Source organism: Nerophis ophidion, linkage group LG02 (genome assembly GCF_033978795.1).
Source record: "Nerophis ophidion isolate RoL-2023_Sa linkage group LG02, RoL_Noph_v1.0, whole genome shotgun sequence".
Classification (NCBI taxonomy): Eukaryota; Metazoa; Chordata; class Actinopteri; order Syngnathiformes; family Syngnathidae; genus Nerophis; species Nerophis ophidion.
This window is the reverse complement of record NC_084612.1, coordinates 3,092,836-3,116,249: the sequence shown is the minus strand read 5'-3', so window position 1 is coordinate 3,116,249 and position 23,414 is coordinate 3,092,836. Positions and strand designations below refer to the sequence as shown.

Genomic DNA, 23,414 nt, shown 5'->3' with positions numbered 1-23,414 from the left:
TTGCTGTTTTTGAAGACCTGCTGCAAAAACAAAGCTAGTCAAAGATCCCCTATTTGACAGGAGCTGTTTTAAAGACCCACTGCAAAAAAGCTAGTAAAATATTCCTGCATATGTGACAGGAACTGTTTTTGAGAGGACCTATTGCAAAAAAATAAAAAGCTTGTCAAAGATTCTCTATATGTGACAGGAATACTTTTGCGGTTTTTGAAGACCTGTCGTAAAAAAATGCTAGTCAAAGATCCTCTTTGTGACAATAATACTTTTGCTGTTTTTTGAAGACCTGCCTCAAAAAAGGCGAGTCAAAGATCCTCTTTATATGACAAGAATAATTTTGCTGTTTTTGAAGACCTGCTGCAAAAACAAAGCTAGTCAAAGATCCTCTATTTGACAGGAGCTGTTTTATAGACCCACTGCAAAAAAGCTAGTAAAATATCCCTGCATATGAAACAGGAACTGTTTTTGAAAGGACCAATTGCAAAAAAATAAAAAGCTTGTCAAAGATCCTGTATATGTGACAGGAATACTTTTGCTGTTTTTGGAGACCTGCCTCAAAAAAGGCGAGTCAAAGATCCTCTTTATGTGACAAGAATAGTTTTGCGGTTTTTGAAGACCTGCCGTAAAAAATGCGAGTCAAAGATCCTCTTTATGTGACAAGAATAATTTTGCGGTTTTTGAAGACCTGCCGTAAAAAATGCTAGTCAAAGATCCTCTTTAAGTGACAATAATACTTTTGCTGTATTATTGTTTTTTGAAGACCTGCCTCAAAAAAGGCGAGTCAAAGATCCTCTTTATATGACAAGAATAATTTTGCGGTTTTTGAAGACCTGCCGTAAAAAATGCTAGTCAAAGATCCTCTTTATGTGACAATAATACTTTTGCTGTTTTTTGAAGACCTGCCTCAAAAAAGGCGAGTCAAAGATCCTCTTTATGTGACAAGAATAATTTTGCGGTTTTTGAAGACCTGCCGTAAAAAATGCTAGTCAAAGATCCTCTTTATGTGACAATAATACTTTTGCTGTTTTTTGAAGACCTGCCTCAAAAAAGGCGAGTCAAAGATCCTCTTTATATGACAAGAATAATTTTGCGGTTTTTGAAGACCTGCTGCAAAAACAAAGCTAGTCAAAGATCCTCTATTTGACAGGAGCTGTTTTAAAGACCCACTGCAAAAAAGCTAGTAAAATATTCCTGCATATGTGACAGGAACTGTTTTTGAAAGGACCTATTGCAAAAAAAAATAAAAAGCATGTCAAAGATCCTCTATATTTGATAGGAACGCTGTGATGTTGTCATTTGAGACATATGTGATTTAGGGCTATAAAAGTAAATTTATTGATTGATTGATTGATCGATTGATCGATTAAAGACCACTTTCAAAAACGCTAGTTAAAGATCCTCTTTACGACAATGTTGCTGTGCTGTTGTTGGGCACGTGCAAGTGGGCAAGGGCCACGACAAAGAGGTATGACATGAGTTTATTTGACAATGTAAACATAAAGAGTAGTAAGCATGATGAAAGAGAACAGAATGCTCAGTCGGGATGATGAGCAGATTGTCCAGTAGTTGCATAGCACGGGTTGACATGAGTGTACTTGCTACTGACCCCTAGTGTGTAACGCCGCAAGACATGAGTGTACTTGCTACTGACCCCTAGTGTGTAACACAACATCATTAAAAAGTGCACTGTCAGAGGGATTGGAAAGACCAGGAACCTCTCACCTCATACTCTTTTTCAAGCAATAAAAGTCCTACTCCTTCCTAAACTCATGTGGTCTGCACTGCAACATGACAAATATTAGTCAATATTCATCTTAGGGTCAAGACCACTCATTATTGGGGGGTTATAGTCCACACATGTAAACCTCCTCAGAGTCTGCAGGACTTTATCCATGCACTTGGACCCAGACTGTAACATAAAGTGACATTTTGAATGGGAATGCAACTTAAGAGCTCCATTAGGTCTAAGACCGACTCCAAACCACTGACTTTTAATCCATTTCATCAGTGCTTGGCCTGCCCAAACCAGCACAATTTACACCAGTAACTCGCCTTTTCAAGGAAAAACATTTTTTGGATAATAAATATTGTATGAAAAGCAATACAATAGAGTAGTTTTATGAAGTATTAATCGAGTACAGCATTTACTGTAGCTTGGAGAGAAACCGCAGTGAAGTTTTCTATTCCAATTTAAAACGCTAGGATGCTAAATTGTTGGAATATGCTAAAGTGCCAGCAGTCAGGGAATGTTTTTAGGGATGGGTAGCGTTCACATTTGAACCCGGAAATTCATACCGGTACTCAACAGTACCACATTTCGGTACTTTTATGAGTGTTACCTAATGTGAATTGTTTGATACCTTGGTTTCTTATTACATTTGAGTCTCATTGTAAATGCAGTTGCACTTCCAACTATATTGTCTAACTAGGAAGCCGAATGTCTTATGTTGCGCCCCACAAGGTCTTTATACTGTAAGTATTGTGCTTATTACACACCAGCTGTTTGACTGTTAACATTCATCTTAGTTGTACTTTTCATTACCAAATTTGGAAGTGTTGAAATTGCCATGTAAAGTCGCTAATGCTAATAGTAGCCCGTCTGTGGCAAATCCAATGTAAATTAGTATCAAGAAGAAGAGTGGGGCCTTACTTCAGGTTAGAGTGTTTTCTACCAAGCATACTTGCTTTGTTGGTGGTGAAAATTGCAACATTACTGCTTGACTCCTTAAGGGAGCCGAAGTTTCATGTTCAACGGGACATGACGTCACTTGCAAAAAAAGGTATCCAAATATAACATCGTATGATTTTACGTGAATTGACACCCGGTAGTACCAACTGAATTTTGGTCGGTGCCTATGGAAGCACAGAATTCGGTACCCATCCCTTGTTGTTCTAGTTAATAGTTGCAAGCGATGGAGTCTTAAAGAATACCAGAGTGCATCATGGGAACTCTCACCCCCGTGCCATTCTATTTAGAGTGCTAGCATAGTTGGCGTCTCAGGTATAAAAAGAAATAACGCGAACATAGAAAAATAGCTTTGGAGTCACAGTGGATAAGGCTTATTTTGTTGCTGTCCATCTGTGCGGTCATGCCACGCCTCTTCCTCAAGAAGAAGAAGAAGAGGAGAAAGAGCTTCAGGCTCCAGCAGTGTTGCCGGCTTTGAAGGCAGCGGGCGCCGGCGACTTTGATCCCAAACCTGCTCTGAAGTCAGAAGCGTCCGCCTCACTGCGTGCAGCAGGACGGGCCCTCGGCGCAGCAGCACACAGAGGAGCCCATGGCCTTGGGCGGGATCAAGTCCAGGTCCTCGTCGTCGGGGATTTCGTCTAGGCGGTAGCCGTCCTGAAGCAGCTGCTTGCTTAAGTCCGGGTGGATCTGCAGGTAGCACAACTCGGGATGTAACGGCAAACAGCATAATGATAAACCGCGATAAAATTCCAGATGGTTAGTAATACCGTTTAAATTTGTAATTAGCGAAAAAACGTCATTTATTAATGCATTTTAGGCAACACTGCTTATTTCCTGAATACTGGAGCGCTGCAGCGCCTGCACACTTGTGCTGTCAGGCTCAGGAAAACCTGGCTGCGGCGACTACACGGACTTTGCTTTGAAAATGTTCCCTCCGAGTAAACGGAGCCGATTGCTTCGTTTCAATCGCTTCTACTTCCGTGGAGTCTTGGTGTGAGATTAAAGGCCTACTGAAACCCACTACTACCGACCACGCGGTCTGATAGTTTATATATCAATGATGAAATATTAAAATTGCAACACATGGCAATACGGCCTTTTTAGTTTACTAAATTGCAGTTTTAAATTTTGCGCCAAGTAACCTATTGAATACGTCGGTATGATGACGCGTGCGCATAACATCTCGGATTGTAGCAGACATTTTGTTCCAGCCCGATCCCAGCTATAAATCGCCTGCTTTAATCGCGTAATTACACAGTATTCTGGACACCTGTGTAGCTGAATCTTTTGCAAATTGTTCATTTAATAATGGAGACATCAAAGAAGAAAGATGGAGGTGGGTAGCGGTGTATTGCGGCTGCCTTTAGCAACACAAACACAGCCGGTGTTTCCTTGTTTACATTCCCGAAGGTGACGCTTTACTATGGAACAGAGCGGTCCAGCGAACATGGTTCTCTACCACATGTCAACCGGCAGGTTTCAGTGAGGAAATTGTGGTAATAAGTCAGCTCTTACCGTAGACATGAGCGGAGCTTGCGCGTTCCTCGTGCACCTGTCAAAGAGGCAGCTGCGACTCTCTTGCCTCCTCCGACCAGCCGCCCCCGAACGTGGGATGCTTCCATTGTGGAGGAGGGGGGTAAAAAAGCTCAGCCCGGCCCCAACGTCTGCCTTCGCTTCGCCTCATCGAGAAACGTGGCTTCCCTCAGAGACACTGGCGGTCTCCACACCTGTGGCCACATCCCTCCAACTTTCAGGTACGACTATATAATCTCACTAAAACACTAGTGAGATTATAAACAGACAATAAGCAGATAAGGGATTTTCCAGAATTATCCTGGTAAATGTGTCTAATAACATCTGAATCGCTGCCAGTGCCCTCTCTTTTTTTTTTTCCCTAGTCCTTCACTCTCACTATCCTCATCCACAAATCTTTCATCCTCGCTCAAATTAATGGGGAAAACGTTGCTTTCTCGGTCCAAATCACTCTCGCTGCTGGTGGCCATGATGGTAAACAATGTGAGGAGCTCTACAACCCGTGTCGTCACGCGCACATCGTCTGCTACTTGCGGTACAGGCAAGGCTTTTTTATTAGCGACCAAAAGTTGCAAACTTTATCATCGATGTTCTCTACTAAATCCTTTCAGCAAAAATATGGCAATATCGCGAAATGATCAAGTATGACATAGAATGGACCTGCTATCCCCGTTTAAATAAGAAAATCTCATTTCAGTAGGCCTTTAAGAGCGGAATGCTGTTGGAGGAGAAAAATATTTTATGTTGCCGTTTCATTTTGAACATGAAGCTAGAGTCGTTTCGAGAGTTAGCATGCAGCAGGCAATGTGTCGTGAACATCGTCACAACTTGTTTATAAAGTCTGTGGTTTGTTGACTGGGATTCTCACTCCTCCTTTTTTTTAACTACTAACTTTGTCAGTGTTCCAATAACATTAATACTAGCTAAAATGTTTTGTCAAACCATCAAATTGAACACAGGCTGTGTCGTCGGTGAGGCACAAAGATTATGTGTTGGATGTTGGAAGTATCACTCCTGTTTATTTTTGTTGGCCAAACTCTATTTTAAATGCAAATTTTGTCAGTGTTCAAATAACATCAATACTAGCTCAAATGTTTTGTCATTTCATCAAATTGAACACAGGCTGAGTTATCGGTGATGCACAAAGATTGTATGTTGGATGTGAGAGGTATCAATCCTGTTTATTTTTGTTGGCCAAACTGTTGCACTGAAATACATGGTTGTTGTTGAAGAACAAAGCTGGTTTATTTGACTTTGTCTTCATTAGCCAAACTTCTTTGTGTTTTATTTTGAAATTAAAAAGAAAACACCATGTTTTTTACTTTATTTGTGTTGTTTTAATTCCACAAAGTAATTACTTTATAACTAGTCATGTGGCATAAAATTTTGTTAATGTTTTACGGTGTATATTTAATACCTATACGACAGATACAGTGTGTAGATGTACACACATTAGATGTGTGTACATAAATAAAAAAAATACTTCCTCTCTATAAAAATGTAAAACTAGAGATAAAGGCATCATGTAATAAAAAAATCTGACATGCTGTTACTATTAAATAACAAAAACACAAATATTTGCATTTAAATACATAAATAGCGTTTATCTAGAGCATTTTTATTAGACATTACAAGTTACATGATAGTGTCGCGTTCACACCCCAACACTGTTTTACCAAGTGTATCAAATAGTCATGATTAGTAACCATATTTTCAATATTGATAAAACAAAATCTTAATTATTTGGCCCATTTTGCAGTCCTATGTGTAAGATTAGACATCATTATGAACATTATTTTTGTCTATATGGATAAAAAGTGTAGTGGGTGTGAGTTTTCCTTGCCCTTTTGTGGGTTCTTCCGAGGATGTTGTAGTCGTAATGATTTGTGCAGTCCTTTGAGACATTTGTGATTTGGGGCTATATAAATAAACATTGATTGATTGATTGATAGTTGCGTCTTTTGTCCAAAAGATGCCATCTTGCGAAAGTCTCACATTTTTTTGTATTTATTTATAGTATTTTTTTGTGTCTGCCATTTTACTTTGTTTATAATGCTTGTGTTGCTTTCATATTCACATTCAACTTTCTACTTCAGGTACATATATACATTTTGAATGTTTTGTTTGTCTTTTTTTAAATAAAACCTAGTTTTTGAAAATTTTGAGCACATTCAAAATTACTGCGATAATAAAGATAACCGTGATCATTTTGGTCACAATAACCGTGATAAGAAAAGTTCATACAGAGACATGCCTGTGCACAACCACATGCTCACAAAGGTGCTACTAGGAGGAACATAAGGGACTGCAACCTTGCTAAATACATTTGGACACTTTGATTGACAGACAAAGTGAAGCAGGGGAAGTGACTCACCTCAGCCGAGGAGTAGCCTGAGGAGCACTGCTCTAGATCAATCTCTTCATCGCTGCAACGACAAGAAAGACCGGTTGAGTGGTCGTGATTACACCGGAGAATGTTGGCTGCAATCGTGCGTGCTGATCTTGGAGCCAAAACACCCTTTTGTCTCCTGGAAAGCTTGTTTACAGAACAGGCAGAACTCAACACATTTGCAGTGAAAGATTGAAAATAATAATGATAATAATTGGGCTGTACCGATACAACCTTTTCACTTTCGATTCAATACCAATATAGAGCCTTAAGAAGTGGACGACACCAATATTAATCCGATACCAGCCCAAATAATAGATAATTGTATTATTTTCTTGTGTGGAATGTTTTTGACCAGATAAAATTATGGACTATATGGACCAACACTGATATCCTGGTATTTTTAGGCCAAATGGCGATACACGTATATTTTGGTATTTTAAACATCCATCCATCCATCCATTTTTTACCGCTTATTCCCTTTTGGGGTCGCGGCGGGCGCTGGCGCCTATCTCAGCTACAATCGGGCGGAAGGCGGAGTACACCCTGGACAAGTCGCCACCTCATCCCAGGGCCAACACAGATAGACAGACAACATTCACACAGTAGGGCCAATTTAACGTGAACATTGTTCAGTTGAAACTCAACACCATGTGTTCCACTTTCTGCTCAAAAGAAGCACAGTTGTGCAAATAACAGATATGAACAGTATTGTTTAAACCTTTACTTAATTTATATTGCAAACAGAAAATAGAGCTGTACAAAAAACACAATGTAAACAAAACAGTCTGAATGACACACTTATGCTTTGTTGACTTTTGTGGTAACTTTTATTAGCCGCATGTTTAAGCCAGCTGGGTAAAAACACACTCCATGTACAGAATGCCATTAAACATACCTTGGTGGTCAGACATTGTCCTCCCTCTACCCTCGCGGTTCTGAGCAGAGCAGACGGCCGTGATGAAGGCAGCACCAAAAGATAATATCAGTATGTGGCATTGTCTCAAATACTTATCTCTTTCTAAAATATACCGGTACAACTCGTAATACCGGTATACTGCACAGCCCTGACGGTAAGTATGAAACACACTAACCTATTTATTAGGGGTGTGGGGAAAAAATCGATTCGAATTTGTATCGCGATTTTCACGTTGTGCGATTCAGAATCGATTCTAATTTTTTTTTTTTTTTTAAATCGATTTTTAATTTTTTGATTTTTTTTATTAATCCAACAAAACAATACACAGCAATACCATAACAATGCAATCCAATTCCAAAACCAAACCTGACCCAGCAACCCTCAGAACTGCAATAAACATAGCAATTGAGGAGACACAAACACGACACGGAACAAACCAAAAGTAGTGAAACAAAAATGAATATTATCAACAACAGTATCAATATTAGTTATAATTTCAGCATAGCAGTGATTAAAAATCCCTCATTGACATTATCATTAGACATTTATAAAAAATAAAAAAAAAAGAACAATAGTGTCACAGTGGCTTACACTTGCATCACATCTCATAATTTTGACAACACACTGTGTCCAATGTTTTCACAAAGATAAAATAAGTCATATTTTTGGTTTTGTTTAACAGTAAAAACAAATTTACATTATTGAAATCAGTTGATAAACATTGTCCTTTACAAATAGTAAAGCTTTTTACAAAAATCTACTACTCTGCTTGCATGTCAGCAGACTGGGGTGGATCCTGCTGAAATCCTATGTATTGAATGAATAGAGAATCCTTTTGAATCGGGAAAAAAATCCTTTTTGAATCGAGAATCATTTTGAGCTGAAAAAAAAAAAAATCGATTTTGAATCAAATCGTGACCCAAGAATCGATTCTGAATCGAATCGTGGGCCACCCAAAGAGTCACAGCCCTACTATTTATTATCAACATTCTGGAATTGAATATGCTGTCTTTATGTTGAAGTGAAGTGGTAATGGTTGTTGGGGTTTTTTGGCGACACATAGTGGCCACAATAATTCATTAAGTTAAGCTCACGACGCAGTAAGTTGAATGGTGTGGACACATTTCTTACTGGATTCTTTTTAAATATGCTTTTGGCTTGGAGACAATATGTGTAAGTAATATGCAACTATGGTTATTTGATAAAAGTTTATATTGACAAATGACAACAATAAATCCAGTGCATAAGTGTTCTTAATTGAAAAGTTCAATTAAGAACACTTATGTACAGTATGGCCTTGTGGTTGGAATGTCCGCCCTGAGATCGGTATGTCGTGAGTTCAAACCCTGGCCGAGTCATAGCAAAGACTATAAAAAGGTGACCCATTACCTCCCTAGCTTGGCACTCAGCATCAATGGTTTGAATTGGGGGTTAAATCACCAAAAATTATTTCCGAGCGTGGCTACTGCTGCTGCTGCTGCTCACTGCTCCCCTCACCTCCCAGGGGGTGAACAAGGGGATAGGTCAAATGCAGAGGACAAATTTCACCACACCTACTATGTGTGTGACAATCATTGGTACTTAAACTTAACTATATATTGACATATGTTTTAGACTACAATGTTTCTCAATTAAAGACACTCATTACGAATGTCTAGCTTGCGTGCTATAGTGTGCTTAGAGGTTGTGTAGCTGCTAGCTCCAAGTAGCCGATAACCTACCATGTATTCCTTTTGTAAATGACTTGAAATGTACGACTATAAATTATTTTATTCTTGTTTTAATTGTTGTGTTTTTAGACTGCCATGTTTAATTACGGACACTTTTTTGAACGTCTAGCTAGTGTGCTATTGTGTTTTTAGCTGCTGTATAGCTGCTAGCTCCTAGTAGCATATAGCCAACCATGTTTATCTTTTGTAAATGACTTGATGAACACAACTATAATTTGTTTATTCTCATTTAAAATGCGGTATTTTAGACTGCCATGTTGCTCAATTAAGAGCACTAATTACAAATCTCTAGCTTGTGTGCTATTGTGTGCTTAGTGGTTGCGTAGCCGCTAGCTCCTAGTAGCCTAAAACCTACCACGTTTACCTTTTGTAAATGACTTGAAAAGTACAACTATACATTATTTGATTCTTGTTTCAAATGTGGTGTTTTAGACTGTCATGTTGTTCAATTAAGGACACTTTTTTATGAACATCTACCTTGTTAGCTTAGCTGCAATATTCAAACTGATGTGTTTTAGGCAGCAATATTTTTTCAATTAAAGACACTTAATACATATGTCTAGCTTGTGTGCTTTTGTTTGCTTAGCTGCTGTGTAGCTGATAGCTCCTAGTAGCATCTAGCCAACCATGTTTACCTTTTGTAAATGACTTGACAAATACAACCATAATCATTACATTTGTGTTTAAAACGTAATGTTTTAGACTGCCATGTTGTTCAATCAAATACTTTTTTTTATGAATGTCTAGTTTGTGAGCTATTGTGTGCTCAGCTGCTGTGTAGCTGCCATACTTTTTTTTTTTTTACATTGAATTGTGTCTTAGATGGCAATATTTTTCAATTAAATACACTTATTACATATTTCTAGCTTCATTGCTATTGTGTGCTTAGCTGCTGTGTAGCTACTACCTCCTAGTAACATATAAACCATGTTTACCTTTTGTAAATAACTTCACTAAAGTACAACTACAATGATTCGGATTATTTAAAATATGGGGTTTTAAACAATACAATATATGTTGTTCAATTAAGGACACTTATTACGAATGTCTAGCTCAGTGTTTTTCAACCTTTTTTGAGCCAAGGCACATTTTTTGCGTTGAAAAAAATCCAGAGGCACACCAGCAGCAGAAATAATTAAAAACTAAAACTCAGTTGACAGTAAAAAGTCGTTGGATATGACTTTAAAGCAGGGGCGCTCACACTTTTTCTGCAGGCGAGCTACTTTTCAATTGACCAAGTCGAGGAGATCTACCTCATTCCTATTTATAATTTATATTTATTTATTTATGAAAGAGACATTTTTGTTAACAAGTTAATGGTGTTTAATGATAATACAAGCATGGTTAACACACATAGATTCCTTTCTTTCATGAAGACAAGAATATAAGTTGGTGTATTTGATTCTGATGACTTGCATTGATTGGAATTAGACAGTGGTGCTGATAATGTCCGCATTTTCAAATGGAGGAAAAAAAAAAGTCCTCCTTTCTGTCCAATACCACATGAAAGTGGTTGGATTTGGCATCTCATTTGTCCAACTTGCATACTCCTTTTTAAACACTTTGTTATGAGAGTAGCATATGTGTGTGGCCATTTAATGTCTGGCAGCAGGTGAGTGACGTCAGTGACTGTGCGGGTGGGCAAGCAAGTGAGAAAGCGGTCGCTGAGGGCGGGGGAGAAATACATTGGCATCAAACTCCGTAGCTTGCTAGCTTGTGCACGCTAGCTTTCTGAGACTCTTATTTTGTTAGCACAGGCAGGATGAAACAGGTCTTTTATGGTGAAGACAGGAACTGTGCAGTCGGTCTTTAGAGTTTTGACAGTAGGTACGGAGTCTCTAGAAATAAAATGTGTTTCTCTGCGTCCGCCCTGTTAGTGATTTTTTTCTTAAATATGAGCTCGCAGCAGCCAGCTGTCATCTCACAAGATCCTCGGGTGCCGAGAATGTCAAACAACTGACGAAAGTGAAGTCTTGGTATGATTGATGATTGCTCATTTTTATGTCTATTTTTTAATGCCTGGCTTGAGATCGACTGACACACCCTCCGAGATCGACCAGCCGATCGCGATCGGCGTAATGGGCACCCCTGCTTTAAAGCATAACCGAGCATGCATCACCATAGCTCTTGTCTCAAACTAGGTGTACTGTCACATCACGCCGTAACTTATCTTGAGTTTTTTGCTGTTTTCCTGTGTGTAGTCTTTTAGTTCTTGTCTCGCGCTCCTATTGTGGTGGTTTTTTCTCTTTTTTTCTTTTGGTATTTTCCTATAGCAGTTTAATGTCTTCCTTTGAGCCTTATTTCCAGCATCTACTTTGTTTTAGCAATCAAGAATATTTCATTTGTTTTTATCCGTCTTTGTGGGGACATCTTTGATTGTCACGTCATGTTCGGATGTACACTGTGGACGCCGTCTTTGCTCCACAGTAAGTCTTTGCTGTCGTCCAGCATTCTGCTTTTGTTAACTTTGTAGCCAGTTCAGTTTTAACTTCATTCTGTATAGCCTTCCCTAAGCTTCAATTATTTTTCTAAGGGGAACTCACCTTTTGCTTATTTTTGGTTTAGGCATTAGACACCTTTTTACCCACACACTGCCTCCCGACATCTACAGAGCAATTATCTACCTGCTAGCACCTACTGATATGGAAGAGTATTACGCTCTAGACAGCACCGACACTCAAACAACAACGCATAATTTGCAGATTATAATTACTGGTTTGCAAAAAAATCTTTTTAACCCAAATAGGTGAAATTAGATAATATTCCACGGCACAGTGGTTGAAAAACACTGGTCTAGCTTGTGTCCTTGTGTGTGCTTGGCTGTTGTGTAGCTGCCAGTAGCCTACCATGGTTACCCTTCGTAAATGACTAAAATAGAAGAAAAGAGCAATCTTGTGTGCTTTTTGGGGGACATTTAGATGTTAACTGGCTGTCCAGCTTTGCACAAGTAAACGCACTGCAGGAGACTTATTTTTTAGCTGATATCGGCCCGATATGATTATCGGGTTAAGACAGCCCTAATACTGTGTTCTTACCTGCCTGAATCCAGTGCAATCAAAGTTTCCTCTGCATGCTGACTCAAAGCAGTGTAGCCCTTGTTATATTTCACTTTCCTAGTAGGAAGAGAGGACATGTTTAAATGTAAACACAGCAGCTGCGTCTGGGTCTCTTGGTACCTCTTGGCTCCTTGTCTGGGCTGATGTATGACAGGAGGTCCTGGTGACAGAGCCTTCTTCTTCAGAGCCTTCCTGGCGAACTCCCTGTGTTTCTCTAAGGAAAACGAGCACAATGAATTTCAAGACCTAAAAATTGCGGTCATCGAGGGCGACCTGTCCCGTGAAGGGCGGACCGAACGCTTCAGTGTTTTACGGCGTACCGCTGCATCCCGACTACACACTCGGTGAAACTGATGATGCGGTTCATTTGCACTTGTGTGCTCCGACATAAACACGTCAGTGCTGATAAACACATTAGTCCTGAAGTCATAAAAAATACAGCGGTTATAAAGGTTAAAAGGCATAAAAAGACTATTCTATGACGTTAAAGGGCAACTGCCCTATTTTGGAATTTTGTTTATCATTCACAATCCTTTCGTAAGACAAGGACACACGTTTTTCTTTTTTTATGCATTTTAATCCCTAAATGAACATTAGCAAAATTCAGCTTACAATTTAGCTAATAGTACTCACTCTATTACACCTACATAGCGCTCTAAAAACCTGCATCATTGTTTTATATATAGTACATGATGTAAGTATATATGTACAGTACAGGACAGGGGAAAAACGTTTGGACACGCCTTCTCATTTGATTTCAATTTGTTTTCTTTATTTTCATGACTATTTACATAGTAGTTTGTCACTAAAGGCATCAAAACTTGAAGCTCATCGAAAGAATGCCAAGAATGTGCAAAGCAGTAATCACAGCAAAGGGTGGCTATTTTGAAGAAACTAGAATATAAAACATGTTTTCAGTTATTTCGCCTTTTTTTGTTAAGTACATAACTCTACATGTGTTCATTCATAGTTTTGCTGCCTTCAGTGACAATTTGTAATGTAAATAGTCATGAAAATAAAGAAAACGCATTGAATGAGAAGGCGTGTCCAAACGTTTGGCCTGTACTGTATATGTAACATGGTAAACGTATTAATAACATGCAATATTTAAGTGTTTTTGCTCATTTCAATCAAACAACGGCGTATGAATTTTTGATGTCTTTCTCGCCATCTTCGGTTATAAATTGAATGTCACTGATGACCAACAGGTGTAAAAGTAAGTGCATCTCTATTCTCCTTCAAAGCCGCTTTTAACAACACCTCCAGGCAACTTCAACCCTTTATTAATACCCTCCTCCATTGACATACCATCTCTCCGGATTGTAAATAACCTAATATAAATAATCAAATGTATTTCTAATTGATATACTTGTTCTTATGCTATCTGAATGTTCTCTGCTGGCTGTACATATCCTACTAAGTAAGACCTACACTGTTTCAATGTCCATTTCTCTGTTGATGCAATTGTTGATGACTGAAGTACTTATAACAACCAAAGCTCCTCATCCCACCCGCCGGATTGTAAATAATGTAAATAATTCAATGTATGATGATTAACTTGTGTGATGACTGTATTATGCTGATAGTATATGTTTGTACCATGAATTGATTAACGTGGACCCCGACTTAAACAAGTTGAAAAACTTATTGGGGTGTTACCATTTAGTGGTCAATTGTACGGGATATGTACTGTACTGTGCAATCTACTAATAAAAGTTTCAATCAATCAATCAAAAAACCAACTTCTCGGTTTATGTCCACATCCTGCTAGTATCCAAGTGAGAGCAGGGTTTCCCCTTAATATAATTGAATGTGGCAGACCGACACACCTTAAAAAATAAGTTGTTTTTTTACTTGAAAGCAAAGGAAAGTAATAGAATATATTGCAGCTCCCAGAAAAAAAAAATCACACAAAGTCAGACGCTATTTTTAACTTTTATTACCAATCTTATGATAACATGCGGCTCAATTCCAACAGGTTTTACCTCCCGTGTGCAAACATTGTCTCCGTGAGTCCGCGCTTCCCCTCTGGACACACAAGACTTACTAAATCTCCGCCAATCACTTTTCAGGCATCGACGGTGTGTTTGCAAACATGGAAAAAACTGACATTAAATCCGAACTACAGGAACATAAAACATTAACAGCAGGTGGTCGTTACAGTATGAATGGAAATATATAAATAGCCAATTATTTGTGCACTATTGACAAGTGATGTACCACCAAACAAAGACTTTGATTACTGAAAACAGTGCTGCCGAACCTGAATGTAAACAAGACGCACGCCATTGTCTGGAACGTTGTCAGCATGTCTGCAAAGTGGATGTAAATTTAATATATAGCAGATATACTCGTAGACAGCGATCTTAAAATGTGCAAACATTAAGAGAAGAGAAAGTCCAACAGGAGTAACAACGCGAAGCAAGTGCGACATCTTGCCAACTGTAGCTCTCTTCTTTCGTCAGGGACAGAAGTTAAGAGTCTCGAAACACGAATACATTTTATAATAACACCAGAATAAGATTAGATTTGTTGCTAGTATTTTTTTTTTATATAAGTCATTACAAGTCTCTAGAATGACACTTAAAAAATTCCCAAAGTGCATTGTACAATAAAAATCTATTTAAAATATGGCAAAACGATATCAAAATAAATCTTACTACTAGTTAATAATAACATTTTTGTTTTTAAATGCATTTATACATTTGTTTTGCCTTTTTATCCAATCCAATCGACTTTATTCACATAGCATATTTAGGAAACAATAAAAGTTTCACAAAGTGCGGCACGGGGAGTTAAAACACATTTAGAAGCAGGATAAAACTAAGGAGTCCCTTGTAAAAAACACTAGTACATGTTTTTTTTTTAAGAAAATCATATCTTCATAGCTGATTGGGCAAATTATTTGACAAAGTAATGGTGACCACGCCCCCACAGTTTTTGATTGATTGATTGAAAATGTTATTAGTAGATTGCACAGTACAGTACATATTCCGTACAATTGACCACTAAATGGTAACATCCGAATTAGGGCTGGGCGATATTGGCTTTTATTAATATCGCAATATTTTTATGCCATATCGCGATATACGATATATATCTCGATATTTTTCCTTTGCCTTGAATGAACACTTGATCCACATAATCACAGCAGTAAGATGATTCTATGTCCCTAAATTAAAACATTCTTCTTCATACTGCATTAATATATGCTACGTTCATGCAGACAAGGAATTCACAACGAAGTCAATTGACCAAAACTGTATTTATTAAACACTCTTCATTCTCTCGCGGGTGACTTTTTTAAATTAAAGAACAAATTAGTAGTGCTGCTAGCTTTTGTAGTTACACTTTTGCTGCAAACTTTGCATATTGCTGTTGTCTGCTGAACATCTTCCAACATGAAGCCAAACCACCGCCACCACCCTGCTGTTTTTTCGGGGCATTAATTGTTCTTCCTCCATTTGTGATCAGTTTTGCACCTTCTCTCTCTTGTAACGTCACTCACTAGCGCCGCTGCGCTCTGCTCTGCTTGCGCCACCAGCCTCAGCTAACGTTAGCCTTGTTGCTACCTCTCTGCTCGGCGAGGGCGTATGATGCTACACGCGCGAGAGTATGTGACGTGTGTAAGAAGGAGGGCTTGTTTTACGTCTCTGTGAGAAGGAGAGACAAGAAGGAGTGAGAAACGCCTGTTGTGTATTGCCCGCAGCTAAAAGCAACTGCGTGAGAAGGTATACTCGAATATAACGAAATAGTCATTTTCTATATCGCACAGAGACAAACCCGCGATATATCGTTTGTATCGATATATCGCCCAGCCCTAATCCGAATAACTTTTTCAACTTGTTTAAGTCAGGGTCCTGGTTAATCAATTCATGGTAAGGTATCTTGGCAGTCGAAGGGAAACCCTTGAGAGGAATGATTTATCGTCTAGAATTAACTTTCACCAATTCAGAGGCATTGCAGCAGCTCAGTATGTCAATATAGCAGCATAAGCGAGTTAGCTCTCTGCGATCAATGTGCCACTAAAATTAGTTTGTCTGTGTTAGCGCTTATAATAACAATAATGTTAATACTTGGTTAATATTCAGGTCACAAAATGTAAATGTAGTATTGATGGCTGCTTATACTTGCCATATTTTACGACTTAAAATGCATAAAAATAGAAAAAAACATCTGTTCTTCTTTCTGAGCTCACTATGTTCACCACTCGCTGTACACATCCTTTGAAGTGAGACCTACACTGTTACAAAGTCCTTTTTTTAGATGATATAACTGTTGATGACTGAAATATGCTGATAGCAACCCAACCTAACCCCCCGGCATCCCAACCCGCGGATTGTAAATACCGTATTTTTCGGACTATAAGTCGCTGTTTTTTTCATAGTTTGGCCAGGGGTGCGACTTATACTCACGAGCGACTTGTGTGTGAAATTATTAACACATTACCGTTATATATCAAATATTATTATTTAGCTCATTCACGTAAGAGACTAGACGTATAAGATTTCATGGGATTTAGCGATTAGGAGTGACAGATTGTTTGGTAAACATATAGCATGTTCTATATGTTTTAGTTATTTGAATGACTCTTACCATAATATGTTATGGTAACATACCAGGCACCTTCTCAGGTGGTTATTTATGAGTCATATAACGTAGACTTATTCAGCCTGTTGTTCACTATTCTTTATTTATTTTAAATTGCCTTTCAAATGTCTGTTCTTGGTGTTGGGTTTTATCAGATAAATTTCCCCAAAAAATGCAACTTATACGCAAGTGCGACATATACGTTTTTTTTCCTTCTTTATTATGCATTTTCGACAGGTGCGACTTATACTCCGGAGCGACTTATACTCCGAAAGGTGCGGTAATGTAAATAATTCAATATATACTCTGATGATTAATTTGTGTGATGACTGTATTATGCTGATAGTATATATTTGTACCATGAATTGATTTACGTGGACCCCAACTTATTCGGGTGTTACCATTTAGTAGTCAATTGTACGGAATATGTACTGTACTGTGCAATCTACTAATAAAAGTTTCAATCAATCAAAGTCTTATGTAAGGATTGTGAATGATGGGCAAATTTCCACAAAAAAAGGGGAAGTTCTCCTTGAACACTTACGTAGCTTGAGGTGGATGGCAGGCACTCTGGACATGATGTAAGGTCCTCTCTTCTCCGTCGGCCTGATTCCTCCATCGCTGTTTTTGGGTCTTGTGCCGCTACCATTCCCCTTTAAGTCAAAACATTTCATATATATTGGGAATTGCAACGTGGTTTGGTATATTATAGCGTCACATATCAATTGGACTTGCACTTTCCTCACACAGTGGCATCTGCTTTAACCCGTGGAATGTTCATATTGTTGTTACTCAGTCAGCATTCGTGGGTCTGATGGACCTATTGCATTTTGTGACTTTCAATGCCTCACAATCAAACACTTTTATGTTAAAATACTGAACAGATGTTTACCTTATCCCAATAAATATCTGTTCAGCTTTACCTTATCCCAGTAAACATCAGTTCAGTATTTTAACATAAAAGTGTTTGATTGCGAGGCATTAAAAGCCACAAAATGCAACGGGTTCATCAGACCCACAAATGCTGACTGAGTAACAATATGAACATTACACAAGGGTTAAAGCAATATGAACGTTGCACAGAAAATGTATCTGCCAGTTTCTGCATCCCACAGGGATTTTTCTTTAGTGTCTCTGCAACTGTGGTTCCCACACAAGGTTGCAACAATGTTTGTCAAAACTGTCTGCTCTCATTTTCTCGCACATTTGACTCTTTGATGTTGTGTGTACCAACACTCTGTCCTCTTAATGTCTAGGCCTGCCGTGTGTGTGTGTGTGTGTGTGTGTGTGTGTCTCTCTTTCTCTCTTATACTTGCCAACTCTCCCGATTCTGCTGGGAGACTCCCGAATTTCAGTCCCCGTCCCGAAAATCTCCCGGGGACAACCATTTTTCCCGGATTTCTCCCTATTTCCACCCGGACAACAATATTGGGGGAGTGCCTTAAAGGGATTGCCTTCAGCGTCCTCTAAAACCTGTCATCATGTCTGCTTTTCCTCCATACAAACAGTCACATATATATGAGGCTTTTACACACACACACACACACACACACACACACACACAGGTGAATGCAAGCATACTTGGTCAACAGCCATACAGGTCATACTGAGGGTGGCCATATTAACATATTTAGCACTGTTAAAAATATGCGCCACACTGTGAACCCACACCAAACAAGAATGACAAACACATCCGCACCGTAACGCAAAAAAAAAAATACTCAGTAACCCTTGCAGCACTAACTCTACCAGGAGGCTACAATATACACCCCCGCTACCACAAAACCCCGCCCCCCATCTCCCGAATTCGGAGGTCTCAAGTTTGGTGTGTGTGTGTGTGTGTGTGTGTGTGGGGTACACAGAACATCAATTTCCACACTTATATTAACCCCAGGTCTAGTGGACATACCTGCCAACATTGAGACCTCCGAATTCAGGAGATGGGTGTTAGGGGGCGTCGGGGTTGAGGTAGGGGCGGGACGGGGTTGGAGGGCGGGGTTTGGTGGTAGCGGGGGTGTATATTGTAGCGTCATGGAAGATTTAGTGCTGCAAGGGGTTCTGGGTATTTGTTCTGTTGTGTTACGGTGCAGATGTTCTCCCGAAATGTGTCATTTTTGTTTGGTGTGAGGCATATTTGTAACAGTGTTAAAGTTGTTTATACAGCCACCCTCAGTGTGACCTGTCTGGCTGTTGACCACATATGTCTTGCATTCACTTATGTGTATGTTAAAGCCGCATATATTATGTGACTGGGCCGGCGTGCTGTTTGTATGGAGGAAAAGTGGATGTGACGACAGGTTGTAGAGGACTTTAAAGGCCTACTGAAACCCACTACTACCGACCACGCAGTTTGATAGTTTATATATCAATAATGAAATCTTAACATTCCAACACATGCCAATACGGCCGGTTTAGTTTACTAAATTGCAATTTTAAATTTCGCGTGGAAGTATCATGCTAAAAGTTCGCGGTATGACGTCACGCATTGTAGAGGACATTTTGTTCCAGCACCGTTCACAGCTATAAGTCGTCTCTTTTCATCGCATAATTACACAGTATTATGGACATCTGTGTTGCTGAATATTTTGCGATTTGTTCAATGAATAATGGAGATGTCAAAGAAGAAAGCTGTAGGTGGGAAGCGGTGTGTTGCGGCCGCCTTTAGCAACACAAACACAGCCGGTGTTTCATTGTTTACATTCCCGAAATATGACGGTGAAGCTTCACTATGGAACAGAGCGGTCAAGCGAACACGGTTGGATTGGACCACACACACAAAGTACAGTGTATTATGCAGCGATCATTTCAAAAGATCGTGTTTCGAAAAGGGCCCCTTGCGAAGGGCATCGCCCCCACCCGTCGACTGGTGCAGAAGAAAGGTGCGGGGCCGACCTTCAGGTTGTACATGTACGACCATATAATCTCACTAAAACACTAGTAACACAATAAGCAGATAAGGGATTTTCCAGAATTATCATAGTAAATTTGTCTAATAACATCTGAATCGCTCCCACTGTATAGTCTTTTTTTTTTCTTCTGGTCCTTCCCTCTTACTATCCTCATCCACGACTCTTTCATCCTTGCTCAAATTAATGGGGAAATTGTCGCTTTCTCGGTCCGAATCCCTCTAGCTGCTGGTGGCCATGATTGTAAACAATGTGAGGAGCCCTACAACCAGTGACGTCACGCACATATCGTCTGCTACTTCCGGTACAGGCAAGGCTTTATTATTAGCGAACAAAAGTTGCAAATTTTATTGTTGATGTTCTCTACTAAATACTTCCAGCAAAAATATGGCAATATCGCGAAATGATCAAGTATGACACATAGAATGGACCTGCTATCCCCGTTTAAATAAGAAAACGGGGATAGCAGGTCCATTCTATGTGTCATACTTGATCATTTCGCGATATTGCCATATTTTTGCTGAAAGGACTTATTAGAGAACATCCACGATAAAGTTCGCAACTTTCGGTGTTAAGAGAAAAGCCCTGCCTCCACCGGAAGTCGCAGACGATGACGTCACACGTGGGGGCTCCTCACATATTCACATTGTTTTTAATGGGAGCCTCCAACAAAAAGTGCTATTCGGACCGAGAAAACGACAATTTCCCCATTAATTTGAGCGAGGATGAAAGATTTGTGTTTGAAGATATTGATAGCGACGGACTAGAAAAAAAAAAAGATAAAAAAAAAAAAACGTGATTGCATTGGGACGGATTTAGATGTTTTTAGAGATATTTACTAGGATAATTCTGGGAAATCCCTTATCTTTCTATTGTGTTGCTAGTGTTTAAGTGAGTTAAATAGTACCTGATAGTCCGAAGGGTACGTCCACGGGTGTGTTGATGCCAATGTCTCAGGGAAGTCAACGGCAGCTATGGACAGCACAAGCTCAGCTTTTCTCCGGTAAGAAGCGACTTTTTACCACAATTTTCTCACCGAAACCTGCTGGTTGACATTTCGTCGTGATTCATGTTGGCTTGACCGCGCTCTGATCCATAGTAAAGTTTCACCTCCGGGAATTTTAAACAAGGAATCACCGTGTGTTTGTGTGGTTAAAGGCTAAGGCTTCCCAACTCCATCTTTCTACTGTGACTTCTCCAATTTGAATTGAACAAATTCCAAAAGATTCAGCAACACAGATGTCCAAAATACTGTGTAATTATGCCGTTGAAGCAGACGACTTTTAGCTGTGTGTGTGTGTGCAGTAGAGATGCGCAGTTTGCGGTCTCATCCGCGGAGTCCGCGGATAAACCGCGGGTCGGGCGGGTGACATGACGAAAAAATAGATTTTAATTAGAACCATGCATATTTGATATGCATGGTTCTGGGATCGGTATCCTTTGCCATTCAAAGAGCCATTTAAGACCCGTGTCTTAAAGCGAAAAAGACAATAGAAGAGACGCTATTATTCTCTAGAATGACTGCCGGCAGTCACCCAAATAATAAGTATTAGGGCGTGCTATGAAGTCATTGACTTTCTCGCCCTCTACAGCATGTACGATCTGCTTGTCAGTCCAGCATCATGTTGTGTGTGGCTCCCGCGGCAACACGCACACGACTGCAAGGCATACTGGGTGACACAGAGTACACTAATGGTTGTGATATAAACAATTTAAACACTCTTAGTAATATGCGCCACGCTGTGAAGCCACACCCAACAAGATTGACAAACACATTTCGGGAGAACATCCTCACAGTAACAACATAAACGCAACACAACAAATACCCATAATCCTTTGTATTCATGACAGTACTGACTATTTTATACACCCCAAACTCCGCCACCCCCCGTGCGTCGGTAAGGTGGGCGGGTTTAGGGGCGCAGGGGTGTAAAATATATTCAGGAGGTGTCATGAATACAAAGGATTGTGGGTATTTGTTGTTTTGCGTGTATGTTGTGTTACTGTGAGGATGTTCTCCCGAAATGTCTTTGTCAATCTTGTTGGGTGTGGCTTCATAGCGTGGCGCATATTAGTAAGTGTCAAAGTTGTTTATATCACAACCATCAGTGTACTCTGTATCACCCAGTATGCCTTTCAATCTTGTACGTGTGATTGCGGAGGCTGCACACAACATGTTGCTGGTATAACAATCGGTTTGTACATGTTGTTGAAGGTGACAAAGGCAATGGTTTCACAGCACGCCCATATTGTTGTCATCAGGATGAACGCCAATTGGATATTCGCGAGAACGTTAGCAGCTCCAAAAGTCATCATTACTCTGTGAAACGGGTTTAAATGGCTCTGTGAGTGGTAAAGGTGGCCGACCATTGATGTATTTCAGCGGGCGGGCGGTTGCGGGTTTGATAAAATGTTGGTTCGGGTGGACGCCGGGTGGATGACGACTTTGGTGATGCGGTTGCGGATGATATAATTGCCTATCCGCGCATCTCTAGTGTGCAGCGCTCATACTTCCTTAAAACCCGTGACGTCTTGCGTACATGTCATCATTACACAACGTTTTCAAGACGAAACTCCCAGGAAATTTAAAATTGTAATTTAGTAAACTAAAAAGGCCGTATTGGCATGTGTTGCAATGTTAATATTTCATCATTGACATATAAACTATCAGACTGTGTGGTGGGCTTCAGTAGGCCTTTGAATATATATTCTGATATATGTTCTTCAGAGAAAATGAACCAAAGCCAGTGAGTCTCAGTTTGAAAAATTAATTGTATCATTTTTCTTTTAATAAAAGTGAAAACGGGTCCCACGGACCAGAACACCACACAAGATATCGACGTCATGCTCTAATAAATTGTGGTCAACCCCGCCCGATGACAGAACCCTAACACTCTCTGCAGTTGAGTCAATTAACGCCCACTGTATGAAGAAAAACAGTACCATCCACCCATTATATTTGAAGTCACTAATTAACGTTTTAAAGGTTTCTACCAATGTAACATTAACCCCAGCTGCTAGAAATATATAAATATTGTCAATATTTGAGCGTGTCGTCTCCGCGTCAACAAACTGTCAAACTCTGGCTAGCGAGTTAGCGCACTAGCTGGCTGCTTAGTTAGCCGACCTTTACCGTAATATTGTGCGGATTCGGCGGAGCTTCCAGCAAGCTGTCCTTCTCCGGCTCCTCGGAGATATCGTTCATCATCTCGGCGTCAAGATGTCACAACGACCGCCACATTTGGGTCATGGTGAGTCTGGCACGCCGGCGACGGCCCGAGCTTGACTTGTTAGCTTCGTGTGCTAATGGCGGATGACTTGGTGGGTTCTATTTCCGGTTTCAAAATAAGAGATTGAGGTGAGGGACGTGCGGAGGATTTTATTTTGAAGCATTGGATTGTTATAATACATTTTTAGTTTCTAACCAAAATGTGCGAAGACAAGACTATTTAAATAATTTGTTAAAAAAAATATCCAAATTGATATAAAAAAGGTGGTTCTCAACCTTTTTTCAGTGATGTTTCTACCTGTGAACATGTTTTTAATTCAAGTACCCCCTGATAGAGTAAAGCTTTTTTGGTTGAAAAAAAAGAGATAAGGATAAAGAAGTA

The 23,414-nt window shown here is 39.6% G+C and overlaps 1 protein-coding gene across 1 annotated transcript; it reads right to left on the bottom strand.

The window, feature by feature from the left end:
- Positions 1–1,454: 1,454 nt before the first annotated feature.
- Positions 1,455–23,142, bottom strand: fam219b (family with sequence similarity 219 member B). The gene is made up of 6 exons (XM_061876212.1): positions 22,937–23,142; positions 17,442–17,550; positions 12,428–12,521; positions 12,287–12,364; positions 6,588–6,639; positions 1,455–3,367 (listed from the first exon to the last, which is right to left on the bottom strand). Exons 1-6 carry the CDS (start codon positions 23,009–23,011, stop codon positions 3,218–3,220), a joined length of 558 nt encoding a protein of 185 aa, XP_061732196.1. The 5' UTR covers positions 23,012–23,142; the 3' UTR covers positions 1,455–3,217.
- Positions 23,143–23,414: the final 272 nt, after the last annotated feature.

Bases quoted from the DNA above. Each gene is read 5' to 3' on its own strand.
- fam219b (XM_061876212.1), bottom strand. From the start codon at position 23,011: ATGATGAACGATATCTCCGAGGAGCCGGAGAAGGACAGCTTGCTGGAA. The intron at 6,640-12,286 runs GTAAGAACACAG...TTGTCGTTGCAG, and splicing joins ATTGCACTGGATTCAGGCAG to CGATGAAGAGATTGATCTAG. The intron at 3,368-6,587 runs GTGAGTCACTTC...TGCTACCTGCAG, and splicing joins CAGGCTACTCCTCGGCTGAG to ATCCACCCGGACTTAAGCAA.